Source organism: Ptychodera flava, chromosome 8, assembly GCF_041260155.1.
Source record: "Ptychodera flava strain L36383 chromosome 8, AS_Pfla_20210202, whole genome shotgun sequence".
Lineage (NCBI taxonomy): Eukaryota > Metazoa > Hemichordata > Enteropneusta > Ptychoderidae > Ptychodera > Ptychodera flava.
Genome location: NC_091935.1, coordinates 34717054 through 34738569, shown reverse-complemented (window position 1 = coordinate 34738569; position 21516 = coordinate 34717054). Strand labels below are relative to the sequence as shown.

Sequence of the window (21516 nt, the reverse complement as noted above, 5' to 3'; positions counted from 1 at the left end):
ACAATGAACCAAACAGTGACGTTGACATATATCACTATATTATCAACCAGTGTGGTGGCTATCAGGTGTGCTTGGATCTATGGTGGTGTCATTCGTTTTGATCTACCAGTCTGACCTCCCGCAAGTCAATTAATGTTTCAACTTTCGCAGATTTGATTTTTTAGTGGATATTACGGCTCAGCAGATGATAACAGCGGAGTGTTGGCATCTCAATTTCGACAGCCAACGGTTCAACGTAAACCGGGAGGAGCAGCAGGAACTCAGTCAAGGTGAACATCTTTACAGTCCCGATGTTAAATATCTTGACCGTCATGGCATTTCAAGATATAGGAAAAACTTCCTGTGGCTGAATAAAATTATTTAAATTAATGTTCTTGGAAACGGTAGCCGACTGGTTTTGTGTGAGGCCTAGCAGCTAGGCGATGTTGCCGTGAGTGTGTGGGGGTTCGAATCCCATTTGGGTTATAGTAAAAAATATATTTCTAAAATATGTACAATTTATTAGTTCCCTCATCACAGTAATAAGGTACGAAAGGAGCGCTAGTATTTTAACGAAATGATAGAGCGCGGCCCGTTGATCAACTTCATATATTAATTTTGCACCGGAGAAGTTGCATGAGCATACCGGTGGCGAAAATGAACAATTCAATCATGTCAATCCTTTCATTTATATCGGATATACTTCCAAATATGTACACTGTCGGGAATAGGCTGATTCATAATTAGGTGGCGAAGTGCCAGGAATGTAACGATGAAACATTCATGAAATTGTGATTAGCTTAATCGTAATATTCGCGGGAATGCTTAGACATCAATCTAGTTGTCATGATAACTCGTCTCGTGCTCCGCCTCTTCTTAGCATAGACCACGCCTAAACTCAAATAGGAAGTCGGAAATGGCAAATTGGAAATAAGGTTGCAGTCGCCAATTCCCACCTGCAGTTTTGAAAGGTGATCGGCATCACACAAGTTACCTAACATCAATGAAAATAGCCTTTTCTAAGATAACTATCATTTACAATGACATTTGTATATGAAAATACTGACTGTCCGCAAAGTACCATCTTCACAAGAGTTTTTAACCAATTTCTCATAGTTTCACCGGCGTTGAAAACTTGTTCATTTCGAAAGGGCCAAAGCGCGCTTCATCAACGTGAAGAAACGTTTGAAAATTGATGATTAGCCTAATTTCTTTCTTTATTTGTATAGATTGTATCGCCTTTTCTACGACAAATGCGACATTGCAGACGCTCGACAGCATGACTCATTATCAAAGAAGCTGGTCAACCCTATAACTTACCGGTCGATCGGTTAATCAATGAATGCTACCCGAGGTGTGAAAGTTGTCATCTCACATATATTTCAATCTGTCTATGAAATGGTTATTTCAGAGGCCGAACATCGCCCTAGTCGTAGAACGGAGTCATATTCGGCAGCGCACACCACGGGTATTCCTGTTCCTATCCCTTCCATTCCCTCATTTGACATGATCAACCCACCTTTATAATTTCAAGTTGTACGGAATTGAGTATGTTTTCAGCCCCTTTCAGGATCAAACTAAATTTTTTGGACACAAAAAGATGAAAATGCTGTTTGCAACGACAGTTTGCTCATACGACATTAAGACTACAGCGAAAATACTTTCTTATTTTAGAATTTTTTATTACTATTAGGATTATGTTTGTACAATTGCCTATTAGTTATGTCATCAACTTGGTTCAGCAAACTAGCACAACAACAACATAAAAACAAATGACAAAATTTTAAAGTCATAGAGCGATCACTCCCTATGTTTATTTGTATACCAATTGATCAACTTGGCTTTTCCTTAAACAACTTAGGTTTGCCACCCAGTAAGGCTATATTTTGGAAAATGTAAACAAATCTTGGTCGGGTAGTTTTGGCTTTTTTTATTAATTCTTTTCTTGTTCGAACTCAATTTCATATTTCTTGAGCTATAACATTAATATCTCAGAAAAACTGTCATAGACCAACCTGCATGTACACTTTAAAATTAAATTTCAAGCTATTGAGTGCTGTTGTTTCAGAGAAAACAGACACTGAGCAGGTAAGGAAACACTGAACAGCTAATACCGATCCGTGTACCACCTTCCGCAATGTTTATGATTTTATAGAGAAGTTTCATCTTTTGGTGCATGGCACTCTGATCTGAGGCTTCTTGATGTTTTCGTTGTTTTACTGCAAAACAGCTGTACATGTATTTTCCTAATTTGTTCAGTGTCTGTCTCTCTGTCCATCGTCGATGTTGCATTCTCATTGTCATTGTTTGAGTAAATTGCAAATGAAATATATTGAAGAGCCGATTCATGACGTATGAGTGGTATTTAGGAAATTTAAAGCGCAGTGGTCGTCGCGCTGCCCGTGCGCGATTTTTTTGTTGATAAACATAATGTTTGTAAACAGAAGTCTTGCCAACTTCAATTGGAGTGAGATGGGGGCGGTCCCTCACTTTGTTAACGCCTTTGTAAGACTCAACATCATGCAATAGTAAAATATTAAGATCGAAACGAACTTCAGTGGTGTATTTCTATCTATAAACTCATGTAAGGCTACGAACATTGAGACACTCTGCACATTATGTCGCCGAGTTTACTGCACGCAGTCACAGTGAACAAATGGGTTTGATCACGCGGTCACGCTGGTTGTACACAATGCTATGTACAGCACAGTAAAAATGCATCACTAAAATGATCAACATTGTATATATATGAAGACCAGGAACAAGCACAATGCCTAAACACAAAAATTACACTCAAGACCATGATCGGCAAGCCAGAGCAGCACAAGGGAGGTGTTGTTGCTTCGATAATGGAGAAGGTCACCGCGTTGACATACACTCAGCTCCATGGCTCGAGCGAGGCCCGTTCAACTGATTCAAGGAAATCATGATCAAATGTGATCTCAATCCAGCGTGTAATTACTGTTCAATATTCAGAAGATATTTAACTCAGATTAATTGACCTTTTATTGCGTGTTAGATTTGGAAAGGTGGTATGCTTGTGACAAATCAGCCGCCATATTATCGACAATATCGCAAACATAATAATCAACCCGTAACCTCATGCGGCATTCTCGGATATGTTGTCAACAGGGGGGGGGGGGGGGGGGGGGGGGGGGGGGGGGGGGGGGGGGGGGGGGGGGGGGGGGGGGGGGCCCCTCAGGAGCATGCGCAGTGCGACGACCACTGCGCTTTAATTCAGTTCCACTTGTTGTTCTTGATAAAGATGCCATTTCTTTAAATACGCGGTTTACTTTGATGATTTTATCCTCTTCAAGTTAATCACTGTCACAGAGCAATAATACAATAATATCCTTTTCAAAAGCTGCTCTATGTCACAAATTTTGATGAAACTATCAGTGTTTTCTGACAAAAATATGCCTTATTGGAAATGCTCTTCCTGATAATATAAGGGCATCGATACTTAAGAACCAATTTATGCACTTACTGTCGGAAGGCTATCTGTTTCACAATTTACCGATGTATAAGTTAGTTGCTGTGTTTGTATTTGCGTACTATATGAAGTGTTTTTGTTAATAATTACGCATGTGCGAGTGCTCGGTGAGCTTCACAGTGCCATGCCTTCGCGAGGTTAAATAGCTCCGTACGAAGGTTACAGAATTTACCTAAGATCGAGGGTTTTGGTCGAAGAAGAAAGAATGACGTTTTGGGGAATTTTCTGTTATTTGAATAATCTGAAAAGGTTCTCTATAGAGGCTACAGGGCACTATACAAGTGACAATTTTTCAAATTAAATATGTTCGAGTAATTTTGTAAACATTTTTAACAACACTCTGTAACTTTTTGTTGTATTACTTGAATTAACATCATGCAAACGCAGCTACATTCTTAAACCCCCTCTCCCTCAATAAAGTGACCATCTTACAGCCCCTTACCTCGCTACACTTCGTTACGTTCGCTACACCCCCTTCTCCAATTTTCACAAAAATTTTACTCCCAGACTTGGTTACACCTCGCTACACGTTCTTAACTACGCTACAAGATTGGTGTCTCTCTGGCGAGTAAAAAGTGACCATCTTACAGCCCCTTACACCTCGCTACACTTCGTTACGTTCGCTACACCCCCTTCTCCAATTTTCACAAAATTTTACTCCCAGACTTGGTTACACCTCGCTACACGTTCTTAACTACGCTACAAGATTGGTGTCTCTCTGGCGAGTAAAAAGTGACCATCTTACAGCCCCTTACACCTCGCCTACACTTCGTTACGTTCGCTACACACCCCCTTCTCCAATTTTCACAAAATTTTACTCCTAGACTTGGTTACACCTCGCTACACGTTCTTAACTACGCTACAAGATTGGTGTCTCTCTGGCGAGTAAAAAGTGACCATCTTACAGCCCCTTACACCTCGCTACACTTCGTTACGTTCGCTACACCCCCTTCTCCAATTTTCACAAAATTTTACTCCTAGACTTGGTTACACCTCGCTACACGTTCTTAACTACGCTACAAGATTGGTGTCTCTCTGGCGAGTAAAAGTGACCATCTTACAGCCCCTTACACCTCGCTACACTTCGTTACGTTCGCTACACCCCCTTCTCCAATTTTCACAAAATTTTACTCCTAGACTTGGTTACACCTCGCTACACGTTCTTAACTACGCTACAAGATTGGTGTCTCTCTGGCGAGTAAAAAGTGACCATCTTACAGCCCCTTACACCTCGCTACACTTCGTTACGTTCGCTACACCCCCTTCTCCAATTTTCACAAAATTTTACTCCTAGACTTGGTTACACCTCGCTACACGTTCTTAACTACGCTACAAGATTGGTGTCTCTCTGGCGAGTAAAAAGTGACCATCTTACAGCCCCTTACACCTCGCTACACTTCGTTACGTTCGCTACCCCCCTTCTCCAATTTTCACAAAATTTTACTCCTAGACTTGGTTACACCTCGCTACACGTTCTTAACTACGCTACAAGATTGGTGTCTCTCTGGCGAGTAAAAAGTGACCATCTTACAGCCCCTTACACCTCGCTACACTTCGTTACGTTCGCTACACCCCCTTCTCCAATTTTCACAAAATTTTACTCCTAGACTTGGTTACACCTCGCTACACATTCTTAACTACGCTACAAGATTGGTGTCTCTCTGGCGAGTAAAAAGTGACCATCTTACAGCCCCTTACACCTCGCTACACTTCGTTACGTTCGCTACACCCCCTTCTCCAATTTTCACAAAAATTTTACTCCCAGACTTGGTTACACCTCGCAACACGTTCTTAACTACGCTTAAAGATTGGTGTCTCTCTGGCAAGTAACGACGCGACTGCTCTTTTACAACTTGAATGCTGTATTCCATACTGAATATCTACATACATCACCTCAACATATCTTGAAAATTATCATGTTTAAGCTTTCATCCATCGCCAACGTACCCTAGTATAGTTTTTATGTTATTCGTAGGGGTCCCTGGTCCTTTAAACAAAGTTCCGTTGACCCTCTCTATTTTACTACTCTAAACTTTCTTTCTCTTATGAAAGGAATAATTATTCACGATATGTAAATCGATGGGAAGATCGAACTGTTCCATACAAGACACCCTATGTGAAAATAGTCCCATCTTAAACAGGCTGCGCATTGATATATTTCACTGTAATTAGACTTCTTTTCCTAGCCTTCGCTACACTCGCAACACTTAAATACGTAGCGAGGGGGTAGTCTATAAAAGTTTGCACCTCGGGTCTTGCAGTGTATAATGTGTGTGTCTGTCTGTTTACACGATAACTCAAAACGCCTGAACGGATTTAAGTCAGATTTGGTGGACAGGTACCCTTTGCTAATGGTAAGTACTCATTAAATTTTGCTTAATATGGCTTGCATATTGATGAAGTTATGAAAATTTTTTCATATAATGGTTTCCTATGGAGGCGGTAATGGCAGTGTTGACATATATCAAGAAATACTGCACAAAATTTCATGAAACTTTTGACAGATGACAATCTCAGAACATTATGATTGTACTGTGAGTGTCATGTCAATTTTCGGCTCATTTGCATATTTAATGAACTTTTGTTATCAGTGATATACTCCGAATTCCTGCACTAAATTTGATGATACCCTTTACAAATATTGATCTGATTAATATCTAGTTGTACTGAGAAGCATTGGGCAGTGTCAAGTTAATAAATAGCTAATTTGCATATTTTATGAAGTTTTGTAATTAGTCATATAATTCCGAAATAACTGCACCAAATTTGATGAAATCTGCTGCAGATACTGATCTGACAGGTATCTGACTGTGTTGAGAAGCATTTAGTAGTGTAAAGTTAATTGAGGGTTCATTTGCATATTTAATGAAGTTGATAACCAGAATCTGTGAGAGCAATTAGTGATATAACTCCAAATTTAATGATATCTGCTACAGATATTGATTTGATAATATCTAATTGTTGATCTAATAGATATCTAATTGTCCCATGAAGCATTGAGCAGTGTCATGTTAATAAACAGCCCATTTTCATATTAAATGAATTTATGTAATTAGTGATTTAATTTCGAGAGAAGTGTGTGAAAGTTGATGAAACCTCCCACATATAATGATAAGACAGATATCTGATTGTTCTGTGTAGCATATTACTATTATGTAATTAAGATTTTGTAAACCACGTGAGCACATTCAGTTCACATCTGGTTCTTTTTAGCTCACGTGTGTGAACATGTGGGCTAATGTCATAGCGATGTCTGTCTGTCTGTCCGTGTGTGTGTGTGTATGTGTGTGTGTGTCTGTGTGTCTGTGTGTCTGTCTGTCTGTTTACACGATAACTCAAAAATGCCAGAACGGATTCAAGTCAGATTTGGTAGACAGGTACCATATGCTACATGCAAGAACTGCTTAGATTTTGATAAGTGTGGCTTGCATATTAATGAAGTTATGCAATATCGTTTTTTTTCCATACAATGGTTTCCCTATGGAGACGGTAATGAGAGTGTAGACATATATGAAGAAATACTGCACAAAGTTTCATGAAAGACGACAATCTTAGAAAATTATCATGATAATGTGAGTGTCATGTCAATTATCAGCTAATTTGCATATTTAATGAACTTTGTTATTAGTGACATAACTCTGAAATTCCTTCACCAAACTTGATGTACTTGCAACAAATATTGATCTGATATATATCTAATTATACTTAGAAGCATTGGGCAGTGTCAAGTTAATAAATAGCTCATTTGCATATTTTATGAAGTTTTGTAATTAGTCATAACTCCGATATAACTGCACCAAATGTGATGAATTCTGCTGAAGATACTGATCTGATTGATATCCAACTGTGGTGTAAAATACTTAGTAGTGTCAAGTTAATTAAGGGTTCATTTGCATATTTAATGAACTTTGTAATTTGGTATATAACTCTGAAATTACGGCGCCCAAGTCAGTGAAATCTGGTACAGATATTGATCTGATAAATATATAACGGTACCGACAAGCATTTAACAGTGTCAAGTTAACAAATAGCTCATTTGCATATTTTATGAAGATTTGTAATAAGTCATATAACTACGTAATAACTGCATTAAAATATGGTGAAATCTGCTGCAGATACTGATCCACCAAATATCTTATTGTGGTGTAAAGCATTTAGTTGTGTTGAGTTAATTAAGGGTTCATTTGCATATTTAATGAACTTTTTAATTAGTGATATTACTCCAAAATTACAGCATTACATTTGATGAAACTTGCTACAGATATTGATCTGATAAATACTTTATTGTACTGAGAAGCATTGGGCATGTCAAGTTAATAATTAGCTCATTGCCATATTAAATAAAATTTTGTAATTAGTGATTTAAGTCAGAGTACTTTTTTAAAAACGTGATTAAACCTGCTACATATAATGATATAACTGATATCTGATTGTTCTTATTACACGCCTCACATTGTTGTCGAATATATTGGTATGAATTGGGTTTATTGACAGGAATATTGAAAAAAATATAATTAATCCTTGTCAGAGACAGTTACTCTGGCAGTAGACCGTATACACGTCTAGTCTTAACTATCAGTAGTCTGTCTGTCTGCCACTCCGCGTCGCGTGCTCAATTGAACTGCTGTCATAATATACAATGTCTGTCTTTGTTCTTGTGGTTTGGTTAGTGATTATCCTGAGGTCTGCAAATGTTGCGTAACATCTCCTTGCACGTTGATTTGTCACTTTAAAATGAGACAGCTCAAAGGTACAATTGTTTTACATAACTTCATAACAGTCAAAAAGTATGCAGTTATTCATGTCATATTGTATCATTTCATGCGTCCAGTAGTGTCTAATAAATGCCAATACATGTCGAGTCATCAGCAGTCTTTTCAATGCTTGATAACTAAGTTTGTCAAAATTTACTAGTCTGTTTACTGGATATTAAACATTGTGTGAAGCGTACTACTATTAATGAACCTGTTATAAAACACGTGAGCATATTCAGTTCATATCTGGTTACATAATGGTTTCCCTATGGAGACAGTAATGGCAGTGTCGACACATATTAAGAAAAAACTGCCCACAATTTTATGAAACTTTTCACAGATGACAATCTCAGAACATTATGATGGTACTGTGAGTGTCATGTCAATTATCTGTTCATTTGCATATTTAATGACTTTTGTAAATAGTAACATAACTCTGAAAGACCTGGACCAAATTTGATGACACATGCAACAAATATTGATCTGATATATAACTAGTTGTACTTAGAAGCCATATATATATATACAGAAAGAGCGATTGATGTTTCTCGAAATTGTTTGATCATCCAAATATAGCTCGTGATATTCTTTAGTTTTGACAATTTTGACAATCCTTGTACCTTCTCAGGGTTTTGACAGTCCGATATCTAAAACTCTTAACAAAAGGTACATCATCATCATCATCATAACATAACACAGTAGGTAAGCCTTGATACTCGTCAGCATTGCAGAAAATTATGTTTTCGTTAGATATGATACCAGTTTACTCAAGCGACATCCATCAAAACCCAGTGCCCAGATCACCTAATGTTACATACTGTTACTATTACAATTCAACTTGTACACGTACACGATAATGCTCTAATACCATACACAGAGAATGATAAATGATCTGGAAATTGGGAAAATGTAGACTAGAAACCTAAAGTTTTCGTATCTGAAGATTAAAATGACAGGTTTTGCTGACTGATCATCGTGTACTTAATCCTTAAAATATTATGATTTTTAGGCAATGAAAGGTTTGAGCGTATCATATCTATCATGCTTTGTGATTATGTTTGTTTGCTATTCCAGGGAAAGCAAAGTTGTCCATTGACGCAACGCCATGTCAATTTACAGAATTTGGAGAGGAAGAGGGCGAGGTCGTTCACAAATGAAAAGCTAGTAGGTAACTTAATGTTCAATTTTAAAATCACACTATATTATTAATTAATTCCAGTTTACAAAGATATGAAAATGGCCACAATTCACCAGGTTAATATTGTGGAAAAAAACGTTGTTTGCTTGTTTCTCAAAAGGGAAGGAAATCGAATTTTCTTTGCAGACATAAAAATGAGTCATACATGCTTAGGAACGGGAAAATTATTGAGCTTAAAATATGCCAGTTGACCCTTTCTGCCTGAATTTCCACTCATTGTTCTTGATTTGCACGCGTACGGATGGAATGCTTCAATAACTTGCACGTACTGTAGAGCAATAAAGATATGATATTTACCTGATAATCTTGACAAGACGACCACAACATGGGTTAAGCAAAGAATTACGTGGAAGCTGTGTCTGCGTTTTGCCATTTTGAATTGATAGATTGGCTTGAATGCGATAATGTATATGTAACCACTGTATGTTAAACATTCGCATGAAAATTTGTCGTCAAAGATTAACCCTACAGATCGGAGTCAGACAATTTCAATGTTTGTAATCTCTTGAATATGCGATAGCATTAGTAAATGCGACCTTCTGACCTACGTATAAATACAATACTGCAGAAGTAACATGTAGTTAATCTAATCCCAAATAAAGTATCTTCCGTTGGAAACGCTAACCTAACGAGATAACATGTTGCTAAACAATATAGGAAACTCACGAGCGACTGTATTATGACAAAAAATAGATTGTTGTTAAATTTTAGCTAAGGCGGAGGATTCAGTTTTCTTGTCTTGGTTTTGGAGAGCCACTTTTCAGCTGCAAATTTGTCGTACGGGTTGAATAGCTGTGTACGCTGGTGCATTGCACTTATCTCTGCCACTGAAAGAGTATGAGGCCCTAAACTCCGGTCAATTTTACGGAGCACATAAAAGATATTTATCGAACTGTTAATAGCTTATCGATAAATCTTTGACACTCGATTCGAAGCTATTACCTTCGAGCCTAATTTTACTTCCACATTATTTTATTTTCCAGAAATCATCATGTGTTCGCGTCTTCTTCAAGTTAACTAAGAGAACTTGTACAGACTTTCACATTTTCGCAAAACATTCGTAAAGAGAAAAATAAACTTGACCTTCCTTAAAACTTCGAAGGTGAGAAAGAGTTATATCGTTACGTGTATTTATGTGTACCTGTCCTGAATTTCATGGCGTTTCTGAATGTTTTGAAGTGCCATATGGAGACTACCGCTTTGGTGATTTCGAAGGTCAAAGCCACTACGAACGTATACGAATACCAATTTATTTAATTGATGCATTATACCGTTGCAAGCAACAGAAGTGTTGTAGAGTTGTTCCTTGAAGTTGGCGTGTTGTGGCAGCGTTCTATTCAGGCTGTATCTCTACTATTTTGGGAACTTGACGTTGAAAACTACATATCAAGGAGATAGTGACATTAGGCAAATCAGGAGACCCTTACCTATAGAGTTTATACCTTTTAGATACCCAGTGTATTTTCAGTATGAAATCCAATACGTACACATATATCCATTTCGCAGGCCAAAAACAAAACAGGGTGGTCTCTGCCTGGTAACGGCTAATGGCTGGATAAGCACTGATACGTCATTTCGTTGCAGCCTGAGTATGTAAATATACATTTTACGGTTTCGGTGATTTCGTATCTGTTTATAACGTTCATTTCGCCAACGACTTCTTGTTTCTGGCTCTAACTTATTTTTAATCGGTAAATTGACGTAAATGGGTCAGGAACTGAAACTGTCCGTGTTTTATGTGATTGCGAAAACGTATTTTTATAAATAGTCTGTCAATCCAAAGTCGTGGTTTTGATAATCAGCTACCATTCCTCTTATCAATATTCACACATTTCGTTGTCCTCAATCAAATTTTTTGATGTAAACAAACTGTGAAACAAGTATTTACTGTATTCATGATAATTTCATGATATTTCTGCTCCATAACAAGCCATTTAGTCCGGTGGTACCATTTCTATGAAATGGCACCCCCTTTTCAGCTCATGGTTTTTACATCATGAAAAGTTCGAGGTTTGGTTTTGATCCGATGTAAATAATAAATTATGCATAGGAGTACGAAGAATACGATGGATGGTGTCGTGTTGCGGAAAATTTGCACTTGAGGCTACTTATCATGGTTCTCACGAATACTCACTCGGTACCTTGCAGCAATTGACCCCCTAGTTCAGTCGTAAAATCCTGTGTCTGTGATGCACTCTTTCGATTTGTTATTGGCAGCCTCATGCTCTAGGACTTTGACGAATTCGCTGGCGAAGGTTTTCGTCTTTGCTAGCGAGCATGTCTTCTTGCCATTCTTGACTCGATACTGTGAGTTTCATTTTTATGGTCATATCAAAATCGGCACCTTTATTTTGTTAGTAAATTTAACTTTCCCGAGAGAGCCTAACGTCCTGGCGAATTTGAGTGTTCGTTGCATTTAGGTGATCAATGAAAATAAATCTTTTCCTGGGAGATCGTCCAATTTCTTTCCCATACCTTTTCACCTTTTCCAGATACTTGGATAAAAAAGCAACTTTGTCATGAAACCGTGGAATAAAATCAATAAGAACAATAAGTTCTGCAATTTCGGCATCGTTTTTGGTTTAATGCTTCCTCAAAGACTCTCAGAGATAATTATTTACACCAAATGCCCTAAACTTTGAAGAGAGACGGCATTAGGAAGTAAGGATGCTGTGATACTAGATTGTCCTATCACTGCTTTCAATACATAAAAACTGAAAAAATGTTACCGAGGTTCTATCACCCAAAATACAATATATTTTCTAGCGAGGTCACGTAACCAGCCTTGTATGTTGACTGTTACACCTGCTTACGCTTCTACAGCCGTATATGTTATAGGACACAAGCCTATCATATGTTTTGTTACTCTGCTGGATTGATCATAAACATAACGATTGGACGTTGTATGTCAGTAGCCAAATGTTAAACATTGACTCTTCATCAATAGCGAGTACCAAACTTCCCCATCAATGATGTTTGGCTCACATGGGCGATGACGAAAATGGCAAACCACAGAGAAGGCCTCCCTGTATCACATTTCATAGCATATCTAGTGGTGATCTTGACCGTCTCAAGAATTGCAGGTAAGTACCACACTTGTAGATCTGTAAGTAATTTTCAGGACACTACAACATTTAATCTTTGTAAACTATGTGTCAAAGCAGATTTGGGCACTTTGCTGAATGTCAATACCGTACATCCTTTCTGGTCTTTCTGGTCTGAATCATTTTGATAACAGAACATTATGTTTTCATCATCTTGTACTGAGTAAAAAATCTAATAAAATTCCTTTGAAGTTATAACGTACGCTAGTTATAATTTTGAATCTCAATTACCAAATTTGAAATAATTTTCACTGTAAACCAAAGACTTGCGCGAGGACCCCTCATTTGTGTGATTTCCATAAACGGAATATATAATCCACTATCGAGAAAAATCCTAAAAGATTACGGCGACTTTCATATGTCGATGACCTTTGTTAGGTATTCTGCGATACATTACTTTTATCAACCTAGCTTGCTTTTTTGTTGACATTGTGTAATTTTTATCTCATGGGAAATTTCGGTATAATTAATCAGACAAAAATGATGCAATATGTCTGCTGAGACGAAATGTTTGATGAATTCTGTAAAAAAATTGTTATAATTAATTAGACCAAAATTATACAGTGTGTATATGTTTGATGTTTGATGCATACTGTAACAATGTTGCAGTTTGAATGATTTACTAAAATGCTCTTTTTAAAACGTGAATGATACCTTTCAAATGCTTCCGTCATCACCAATTAAAGTTTCACATCTTTATCAATTCCCGGGCTATTCTGAATGAGTATTCATGGTTTCTGTTCTAGACTTTTAATAATCTAAAGAGATAATGTTTCTAAGATTTTAATGCAAAGGTATTTACCAATCTTCTTGGCCTGACACCCCTATTTGATGATTGCATAACAAAATCTCTGGGCAAACTCAAAACCAAAACTGGTTATCACGAAAGGCTGATACGAATTTCGTCCTATCAGACCGCGAACTTTCTTACAACAAAACTAAACAGTTGACAGTTTGACTCCCTTAAGATGCACACAGTATTTTGTATGTCAAATTCATTTTATACCTACTTATATTACTTTTCGCACAACTCATTTCAAGGGTGTGTTACGACTTGTCGTCGGGATTAGTAAGGTAATTTTTCGCACTAGTTCTACATGGCTTACTCTCCAAACCATTCGTGAATGGAATTCTACGGTGGCCCAAAACTACCTGTTCTCCGCATTCAAAGTCTGCGTCGCATTCAATTGTTTTTCTCTCACATATGTCTCCGCATTCAAAGTCTGCGTCGCATTCAATTGTTTTTCTCTCACATATGTCTCCGCATTCAAAGTCTGCGTCGCATTCAATTGTTTTTCTCTCACATAAGCTTATGTCTCTGCATTCAAAGTCTGCGTCGCAATCAAATGTTTTTCTCTCACTTATGTCTCCGCATTCAAAGTCTGCGTCGCAATCAAATGTTTTTCTCTCACATATGTCTCCGCATTCAAAGTCTGCGTCGCAATCAAATGTTTTTCTCTCACATATGTCTCCGCATTCAAAGTCTGCGTCGCAATCAAATGTTTTTCTCTCACATGTCTCCGCATTCAAAGTCTGCGTCGCAATCAAATGTTTTTCTCTCACATAAGCTTATGTCTCCGCATTCAAGTCTGCGTCGCAATCAAATGTTTTTCTCTCACATATGTCTCCGCATTCAAAGTCTGCGTCGCATTCAATTGTTTTTCTCTCACATATGTCTCCGCATTCAAAGTCTGCGTCGCAATCAAATGTTTTTCTCTCACATATGTCTCCGCATTCAAAGTCTGCGTCGCAATCAAATGTTTTTCTCTCACATATGTCTCCGCATTCAAAGTCTGCGTCGCAATCAAATGTTTTTCTCTCACATATGTCTCCGCATTCCAAGTCTGCGTCGCATTCAATTGTTTTTCTCTCACATATGTCTCCGAGGTATGCCTCAGTGTACGTTATTCCGCGAAGCATAATTTCTATCGAACAGCGCTCTCAGACGGTCGCTATTGACAACGACGAACATTGTATCAAGTTATTTTCAAGAGACGCTAACCGATTAAATGGGTCAATATTAGACCCTGATTCTGCATATGCAAACGCTGTAAGATCGCCATTTTATTGAGGGCAAGAGCAAAAATTCAGCGATCGGAAAAATAAAATGCAACTAAAACAAGTTTCGTCGAGAAATTCAAAAAACTAAAACGACAGCAATTTTGTATATATATCAAGGACACCCTGCCCTTTTCACTATAATTGGTTCAGAATTGAGAAGTTTGAACGAGCGATAGTTGTACGTCTGTTCAGTACATTAAACACAATTGTTTTCTATGGGAAATCGAGCAGAGTAGACACATCGTAAAATGAAAAATACATCTGAAAAAAACCGTTGGTTTAACTTTTTCATTTCGCTGTTATTTTTTATAATATTTGGTATGACACATATCATGAAGGGTAACTAAAACTCTATGGTTTTATTTTTTTTAGTTTCCCTCTTTTTTTATGAAATGACGAGTTGAAGATCGTTTTGCTGTTGACTGTGTTTTTACTTGATTTTGCATATGTCTCTTATCGCTTACGTATTTTTGGAATTCCCTAACTTGTGAAATTCTTCCCAAAATATTATAATTGTAAGGGCAGCATATACGGGAAATAGGACCTGTTGCTCTTTCATTAATATTTAGATGTGCAGCAAGGAAATACGGCGAAATTTTCAACATGACGCGGGAGGTGAAATTGACTCTCCGAACGCGCACTCCACGATGTGCGTCCCGAATTCCATCTCACAAAACCTCGTTAAGATATAACCAATGCATTTCCCAGAAATGACAAGCGCCCTCAACGTTCAGCCATTTAAAGCAAACAACTGCACATGCTCAGAAGCATTCATCCTTCTCCAAAATGGCTGCCCTCAAACGACAGCTAACATTGAGTAGCTAATCAAAATCCACAATTTTCAGCTACAAAAAATTGCCATCCGATGCCTAACTCGAAGGATACTGGCGTACATGAGTCCACCGACGGCTCAAACGCAGTGAATGAACCTCGAGCTCAGGATAACCTGAGCAGAGATGACAGAGACGACACCATTACAATCAGCCAAGGTAATGAGTCGGGGTTTGACATCAGATCTCAAAAACGGGATGGCAAGGGAAAGCACTCGATGGGAAACGAGAGTGATAGTGACTCAAACACTGATGGAGAGTTAAGCTCGTCGGATTCGTCGACGAAATCCGACAAAAGTGCATCTTCTAGCTCCTCTAACTCAGATAGTGGCTCAGACCACACTGATACTGACCGTGACGTCAGAAGCAGACGCCATTTTGACAGAACAAAGAAAACCCGCCAAGATTTCGGCGACCGATCCCCAATCGAAACGAAAGGGGCTTACAGCATGTTTGATCCAGAGTCTGATGATTCCAAATGGAATTTGCCAACAGACCTACAGTCTTATGTGGACAAACATTTCACTAAGTATATCAAGGATAAAACTTTACAAAAAAATGTACTGAAACCACACCCTGTACCATCTAGCAAATCACTCAGTGCGCCAAAAGTTGATAGTTACATAGACCATCTATATCAAGCTAGGGGCGCTAGCATTGAAAAGGGTATTGATAGGGCTCTATCTCAAGTACAGCAAAAACTACTAAATGCTATGGGCCCTTTGGCCCGCATATGGAACAACTTGCATGAGGTAAAGTCTGCAGAGGCTTCTCCTAGCCTAGACTTAGATGAAACTTTGACATTGCTAGATCAAAGTGTACTCTTGGTAGGACAAGCCAATGTCTCACTGAACTACCAGCGTCGAGTATCAGTCCTTACTAAACTCACAAAAGACCCTAAACGTACAAAGTCAATTCTGGCAAAGCATGAAGATATCCTGCAAAAACCAGGAACTCATTTATTTGGCGAGAAGTTTGAAAAAGTGATCACCAAAATTGCCAAGTCAAAAAAGAGAGCCAGAGAGCTAGCTAATGAGTTGGGAAACACAAACAGATATACCAACCCTCAAAAGAAGAGAAGGTTCTTCCAGATAAATACACAACCCTTTCGACAGGGGCCCCCAAGAGGTGGGCAACACTTCGGGGGCCGTATTAACTTCAGCTCCAATAGGAAGCAAGGCCCAAACCAACCAAGAAAGAACAGGTATGGCATTCATAGACAATTCCTCCTCACTGGTCAGTTGTCTCGAAGCCAAAAGCATGTCAACATCAGTAACAAAAACAGAATCAGCGTCTCAGATACCACTAGAAAGCAATGTACATCCAGTAATAAAAAAGTTGCATTTGTCAGTAAAGACCCAAAAAGGTCTACCTCTGGCAGGCCGGTTGAAAGAGTTTGTCGAAAACTGGCAAAAAATAACAAAAGATCCTCAAATTATTTCAACAGTCAAGGAACATCGAATAGAGTTTTCTTCACTACCAATTCAAACTCGCACTCCAAGAGCACCAACATTCTCAAAAGCGGAGTGTGTCAGCATAGACAAAGAGATAGTAGACATGCTGGAAAAACAGGCAATCGAGCCAACAGGCCAGGAAAGCGGAGACTTCATAAGTCATATTTTTCTTGTTCCAAAAAAAGACGGCGGGAATCGCCCAGTAATCAATCTGAAACGTCTGAACAGTTATGTCGTCTATCACCATTTCAAAATGGAAGGTTTGTACATGCTAAAAGATATCCTCAAAGAAGGGGACTGGATGTGCAAAATCGATTTGAAAGACGCATACTTTCGTATTCCAATAGCAGAAAGCCAAAGAAAATACCTAAAGTTCATTTGGGGAGGAAAATTCTTCCAATTCACTTGTCTCCCATTCGGCTTGGCATCAGCTCCAAGAGTGTTTACGAAACTGATGAAACCAGTAATTGCAACATTGCGTCGGTTGGGTTTGAGATTGATAATATATCTGGACGATATCCTCCTATTGAACCAGTCAAAAGAACACCTAGAAAAAGACAGCAGAGACACCCTGATATTTCTCCTTCAAAACCTGGGGTTCATAATAAATTGGAAGAAATCCCAACTGGTTCCAACTCGACAACTGGAGTTCTTGGGTTTCCAAATAGATTCAGTTTCAATGATCATGTCACTCCCGCAGGGGAAAATGAACCACATTATGAATCACTCTGCCAAAGTAATTCACAAACAGACTGTATCAGTCAGAGAGTTAGCCAGTTTGATTGGCAAGATGACTGCATCAATGGCAGCAGTAGTTCCTGCTCCCCTTCAGTGCAGATTTCTCCAAATGGCAAAAACAAAAGCCCTGATAAACCAAAACTCGTACGAAGCAAAAGTGACACTGACCTCAGGTTGCAAGGAGGAATTACAGTGGTGGATCGAACATCTAAGAGACAACAATGGCAAAACACTGATCACTCCTTTCGGACATGACAATAGAATCGGATGCCTCACTGATGGGTTGGGGAGCAACATGCCAGGGAAAGAGAACAGGGGGAGCATGGTCTTCAGCAGAGAAATCCATGCACATAAATGCATTGGAATTGACAGCAGCGTTTCTTGCTATAAAAACATTCACGAAAGGGAAAACGAATATTCATGTACACCTAAAAATGGACAATCGAGCAGCTGTGGCCCATGTGATAGAATGGGGGGTACAAAGTCTCCCACACTGGTCAATTTGTCAAAGGAAATGTGGCAGTACAGCCTGGCTCACAAAATTTACTTAACGGCAGAATATCTCCCAGGGGTGAACAATGTCATAGCAGACTGGGAATCTCGTCATGTAACAGATTCCAGCGACTGGCAACTGGATCCACAGATTTTCAAATTGATAAACAAACAAATGGGAAACCTGGAAGTGGATCTATTTGCATCCAGAATAAATCATCAGCTCGAGAAATACATATCATGGCGACCAGATCCGGGAGCAATGGCCACAGATGCGCTACAGATCAGTTGGGGGCACATGAAGGGATATGCCTTCCCACCATTCACTCTAATAGCGAGATGCCTATCCAAAATTCGGAAAGAGCGAGAGCACAATCGTCATGATAACCCCAACATGGCACACTCAACCTTGGTTCCCCTTGATCATGGAAATGTCAATAGACTTCCCCATTCTCCTACCAACATTCAAGGGACTCCTCATCTCACCACTCCAACAAGTCCATCCTCTCCTGGAAACAGGCTCCTTACAGTTAGCGGCCTGGAGGGTTTCAGGAAATCACTTGTTGCAGATGGAGTTTCAAAAGAAACTGCCGAACTTATGTCACACGCATGGCGCGACGGAACAGCAAGCTCTTATAACTCCTCCTGGAGAAAATGGAGTAGTTGGTGTGGTGAACAACAAATTAATCCATTTCAGACCACTTTGGGCGATATCTTGAATTTCCTCACAACTCTGTACAATGAAGGCTATGAGTATAGAACAATTAATACTTACAGATCAACTATATCAGCATTCCATCCAACCATTGATGGTTTCAGAGTGGGACAACACCCAAGGGTAAAAATGTTGTTACAGGCAGTGTTTAATAGTAGACCTCCACAACCAAGGTACAAGGAAACTTGGGATGTAAACCCTGTTCTTTCCTATTTGAAAGGTATGGGTGTAAATTCAGCCCTAAGTATGAAAGATTTATCAGCAAAGTTGTGTATGCTGATGGCCCTAACCAGTGCTGGCAGACAGTCTGAACTACAGTGCCTACGGGTAGATAGTATGATTGACTCTGGGGACAAGGTTACATTCAATTTAACAAAATTGACTAAATCATCGAAAACCACCTTCTCAAAATTGGCAAGAGGGTCAGGTGGTCCTCTAGGATCTCTTTCATTTAGTAAGTATCCCCACAACAAGTCTTTGTGTGTTCTTACCTGTCTGAGAGTATATTTAGACAAGACAAAGGAGTGGCGTGTGATGCCTGATGGAGTAGACAGAAACCAATTGTTTATTAGTTACACCAGACCACATAGGCCAGTATCAAGGAGCACACTAGCTAGGTGGTTGAAAGCAGTCATGAACTTTGCAGGCCTTGATACAGGTATTTTCAAAGCCCATTCCACAAGATCAGCGACAACATCAAAGGCCAAAAGCCAAGGTGTATCACTGGATGATATCTTGTCCAGAGCCAATTGGTCTAAGCCATCTACTTTCAGAAGGTTCTACTTAAGGGAAGTTAAACAACACAATTCCAACAAGCCTACACCAGGCTTGTGGAAGGTGTTTTGCAACAAGCAAATTAGCTTTGAACATGCATTGTTTATATCTTAACGAGGTTTTGTGAGATGGAATTGGAGATTTCATAAGCACACCAAAGGTGTGTGAATGGAATCATAATTCCATGAACAAAACCGAGTTAAGATATAATTTCCCACCCTTTCCCTCCCATGAGGGGTTTTGCTGGTGGAATCTATGAGTGACCATAGTTGTTTCATATAATTCTCTTGCAGACCCTGACTTAACAGTGGTATGGAGGCTGAAGTTGTGTTTGGCATTCACAAGATGCTACACCATTTAGACAGAACAGACAATCATATTGATGTTGCGCAGTTATTGTTGAGATTGTTATACTGTGTTATTGTCATTTGTTATGAGATACTGTTCGAAAAGTTTGTATCTGATGTAGTTGACAAAAGTAAAAGTTGGTAAATTAAAAAAAAAAAAAAAAAAAAAAAAAACGGAAATGTAACTGACTTGGTTTAATCGTGCATCATTTTGTCGAAGGATGAATGCTTCTGAGCATGTGCAGTTGTTTGCTTTAAATGGCTGAACGTTGAGGGCGCTTGTCATTTCTGGGGAAATGCATTGGTTATATCTTAACTCGGTTTTGTTCATGGAATTATGATTCCATTTCACACACCTTTGGTGTGCTTATGAAATCTCCAATTTTTGCCACACATACGTGGAGTGCGCGTTCGGAGAGTCAATTTCACCTCCCGCGTCATGTTGAAAATTTCGCCGTATTTCCTTGCTGCACATCTAAATATTAATGAAAGAGCAACAGGTCCTATTTCCCGTATATGCTGCCCTTACAATTATAATATTTTGGGAAGAATTTCACAAGGGAATTCCAAAATACGTAAGCGATAAGAGACATATGCATAATCAAGTAAAAACACAGTCAACAGCAAAACGATCTTCAACTCGTCATTTCATAAAAAAAAGAGGAAACTAAAAAAATAAAACCATAGAGTTTTAGTTACCCTTCATGATATGTGTCATACCAAATATTATAAAAAATAACAGCGAAATGAAAAAGTTAAACCAACGGTTTTTTTCAGATGTATTTTTCATTTTACGATGTGTCTACTCTGCTCGATTTCCCATAGAAAACAATTGCGTTTAATGTACTGAACAGACCGTACAACTATCGCTCGTTCAAATTTCTCAATTCTGAACCAATTATAGTGAAAGTGGCACGGTGTTTCCTTGATATATATACAAAATTGCTGTCGTTTTAGTTTTTTGAATTTCTCGACGAAACTTGTTTTAGTTGCATTTTATTTTTCCGATCGCTGAATTTTTGCTCTTGCCCTCAATAAAATGGCGATCTTACAGCGTTTGCATATGCAGAATCAGGGTCTAATATTGACCCATTTTAATCGGTTAGCGTCTCTTAAATTATACAGACCAAATACCAGTCAGGTTGTTGTAATTTATACCAAATTTTGGCGAATATTAACTATGAAAATCCCAGTAAACTGCAAGAATAACACAGAACAGAGGCGAACGGGCGTAGAGTCTCCACTGTAATCGTGCAGTATACGTTATCGATCGATATGCTTTTGTCCGAAATTGACACATTGTTGTCTCGCTCACTCGCGTGTAGTCCCCCGTTCACAATGGCGCCAAACTACGCCGAGGTGCGCCAAAATGTGCCGAAACGTACGTAAAAGTATCACCAAAACTAAAAAAATTGTCGTCGATTTAATTTCAGTACAGGAAACCAACGGATACCTTCAATGTTGATATTTAAGTGTATAAGTCAATATATGGGTTATTGTGGAAATGTTTATGACGTGACCTCAACACACGAGCGCCCGGCACAAGCGGCGTCCAAACAAATTTTCGATCGATAATC

General features: G+C 38.7%; 1 protein-coding gene across 3 annotated transcripts; it reads left to right on the top strand.

Annotated features, from left to right (window-relative positions):
- The first annotated feature begins 15395 nt into the window (after positions 1-15395).
- On the top strand, positions 15396-20113 carry LOC139139152 (uncharacterized). 3 transcript variants are annotated; one of them, XM_070707960.1, is made up of 2 exons: positions 15396-16623; positions 19886-20113. In XM_070707960.1, the coding sequence occupies exons 1-2, from the start codon at positions 15455-15457 to the stop codon at positions 19890-19892; spliced, it is 1176 nt and encodes a 391-aa protein (XP_070564061.1). In that variant the 5' UTR covers positions 15396-15454; the 3' UTR covers positions 19893-20113. The 3 variants fall into 3 exon arrangements, with proteins under 3 accessions (XP_070564061.1, XP_070564060.1, XP_070564059.1); XM_070707959.1 differs by lacking the exon at positions 15396-16623 and adding an exon at positions 17461-19038; XM_070707958.1 differs by lacking the exon at positions 15396-16623 and adding an exon at positions 17464-19272.
- Positions 20114-21516: the final 1403 nt, after the last annotated feature.

Excerpts from the sequence above, each read along its gene's own strand:
- LOC139139152 (XM_070707958.1), top strand. The coding sequence starts at position 17,553 with ATGATCATGTCACTCCCGCAGGGGAAAATGAACCACATTATGAATCAC. Across the intron at positions 19,273-19,885 it reads TCTAGGATCTCTTTCATTTA|ACCCTGACTTAACAGTGGTA; the intron begins GTAAGTATCCCC and ends ATTCTCTTGCAG.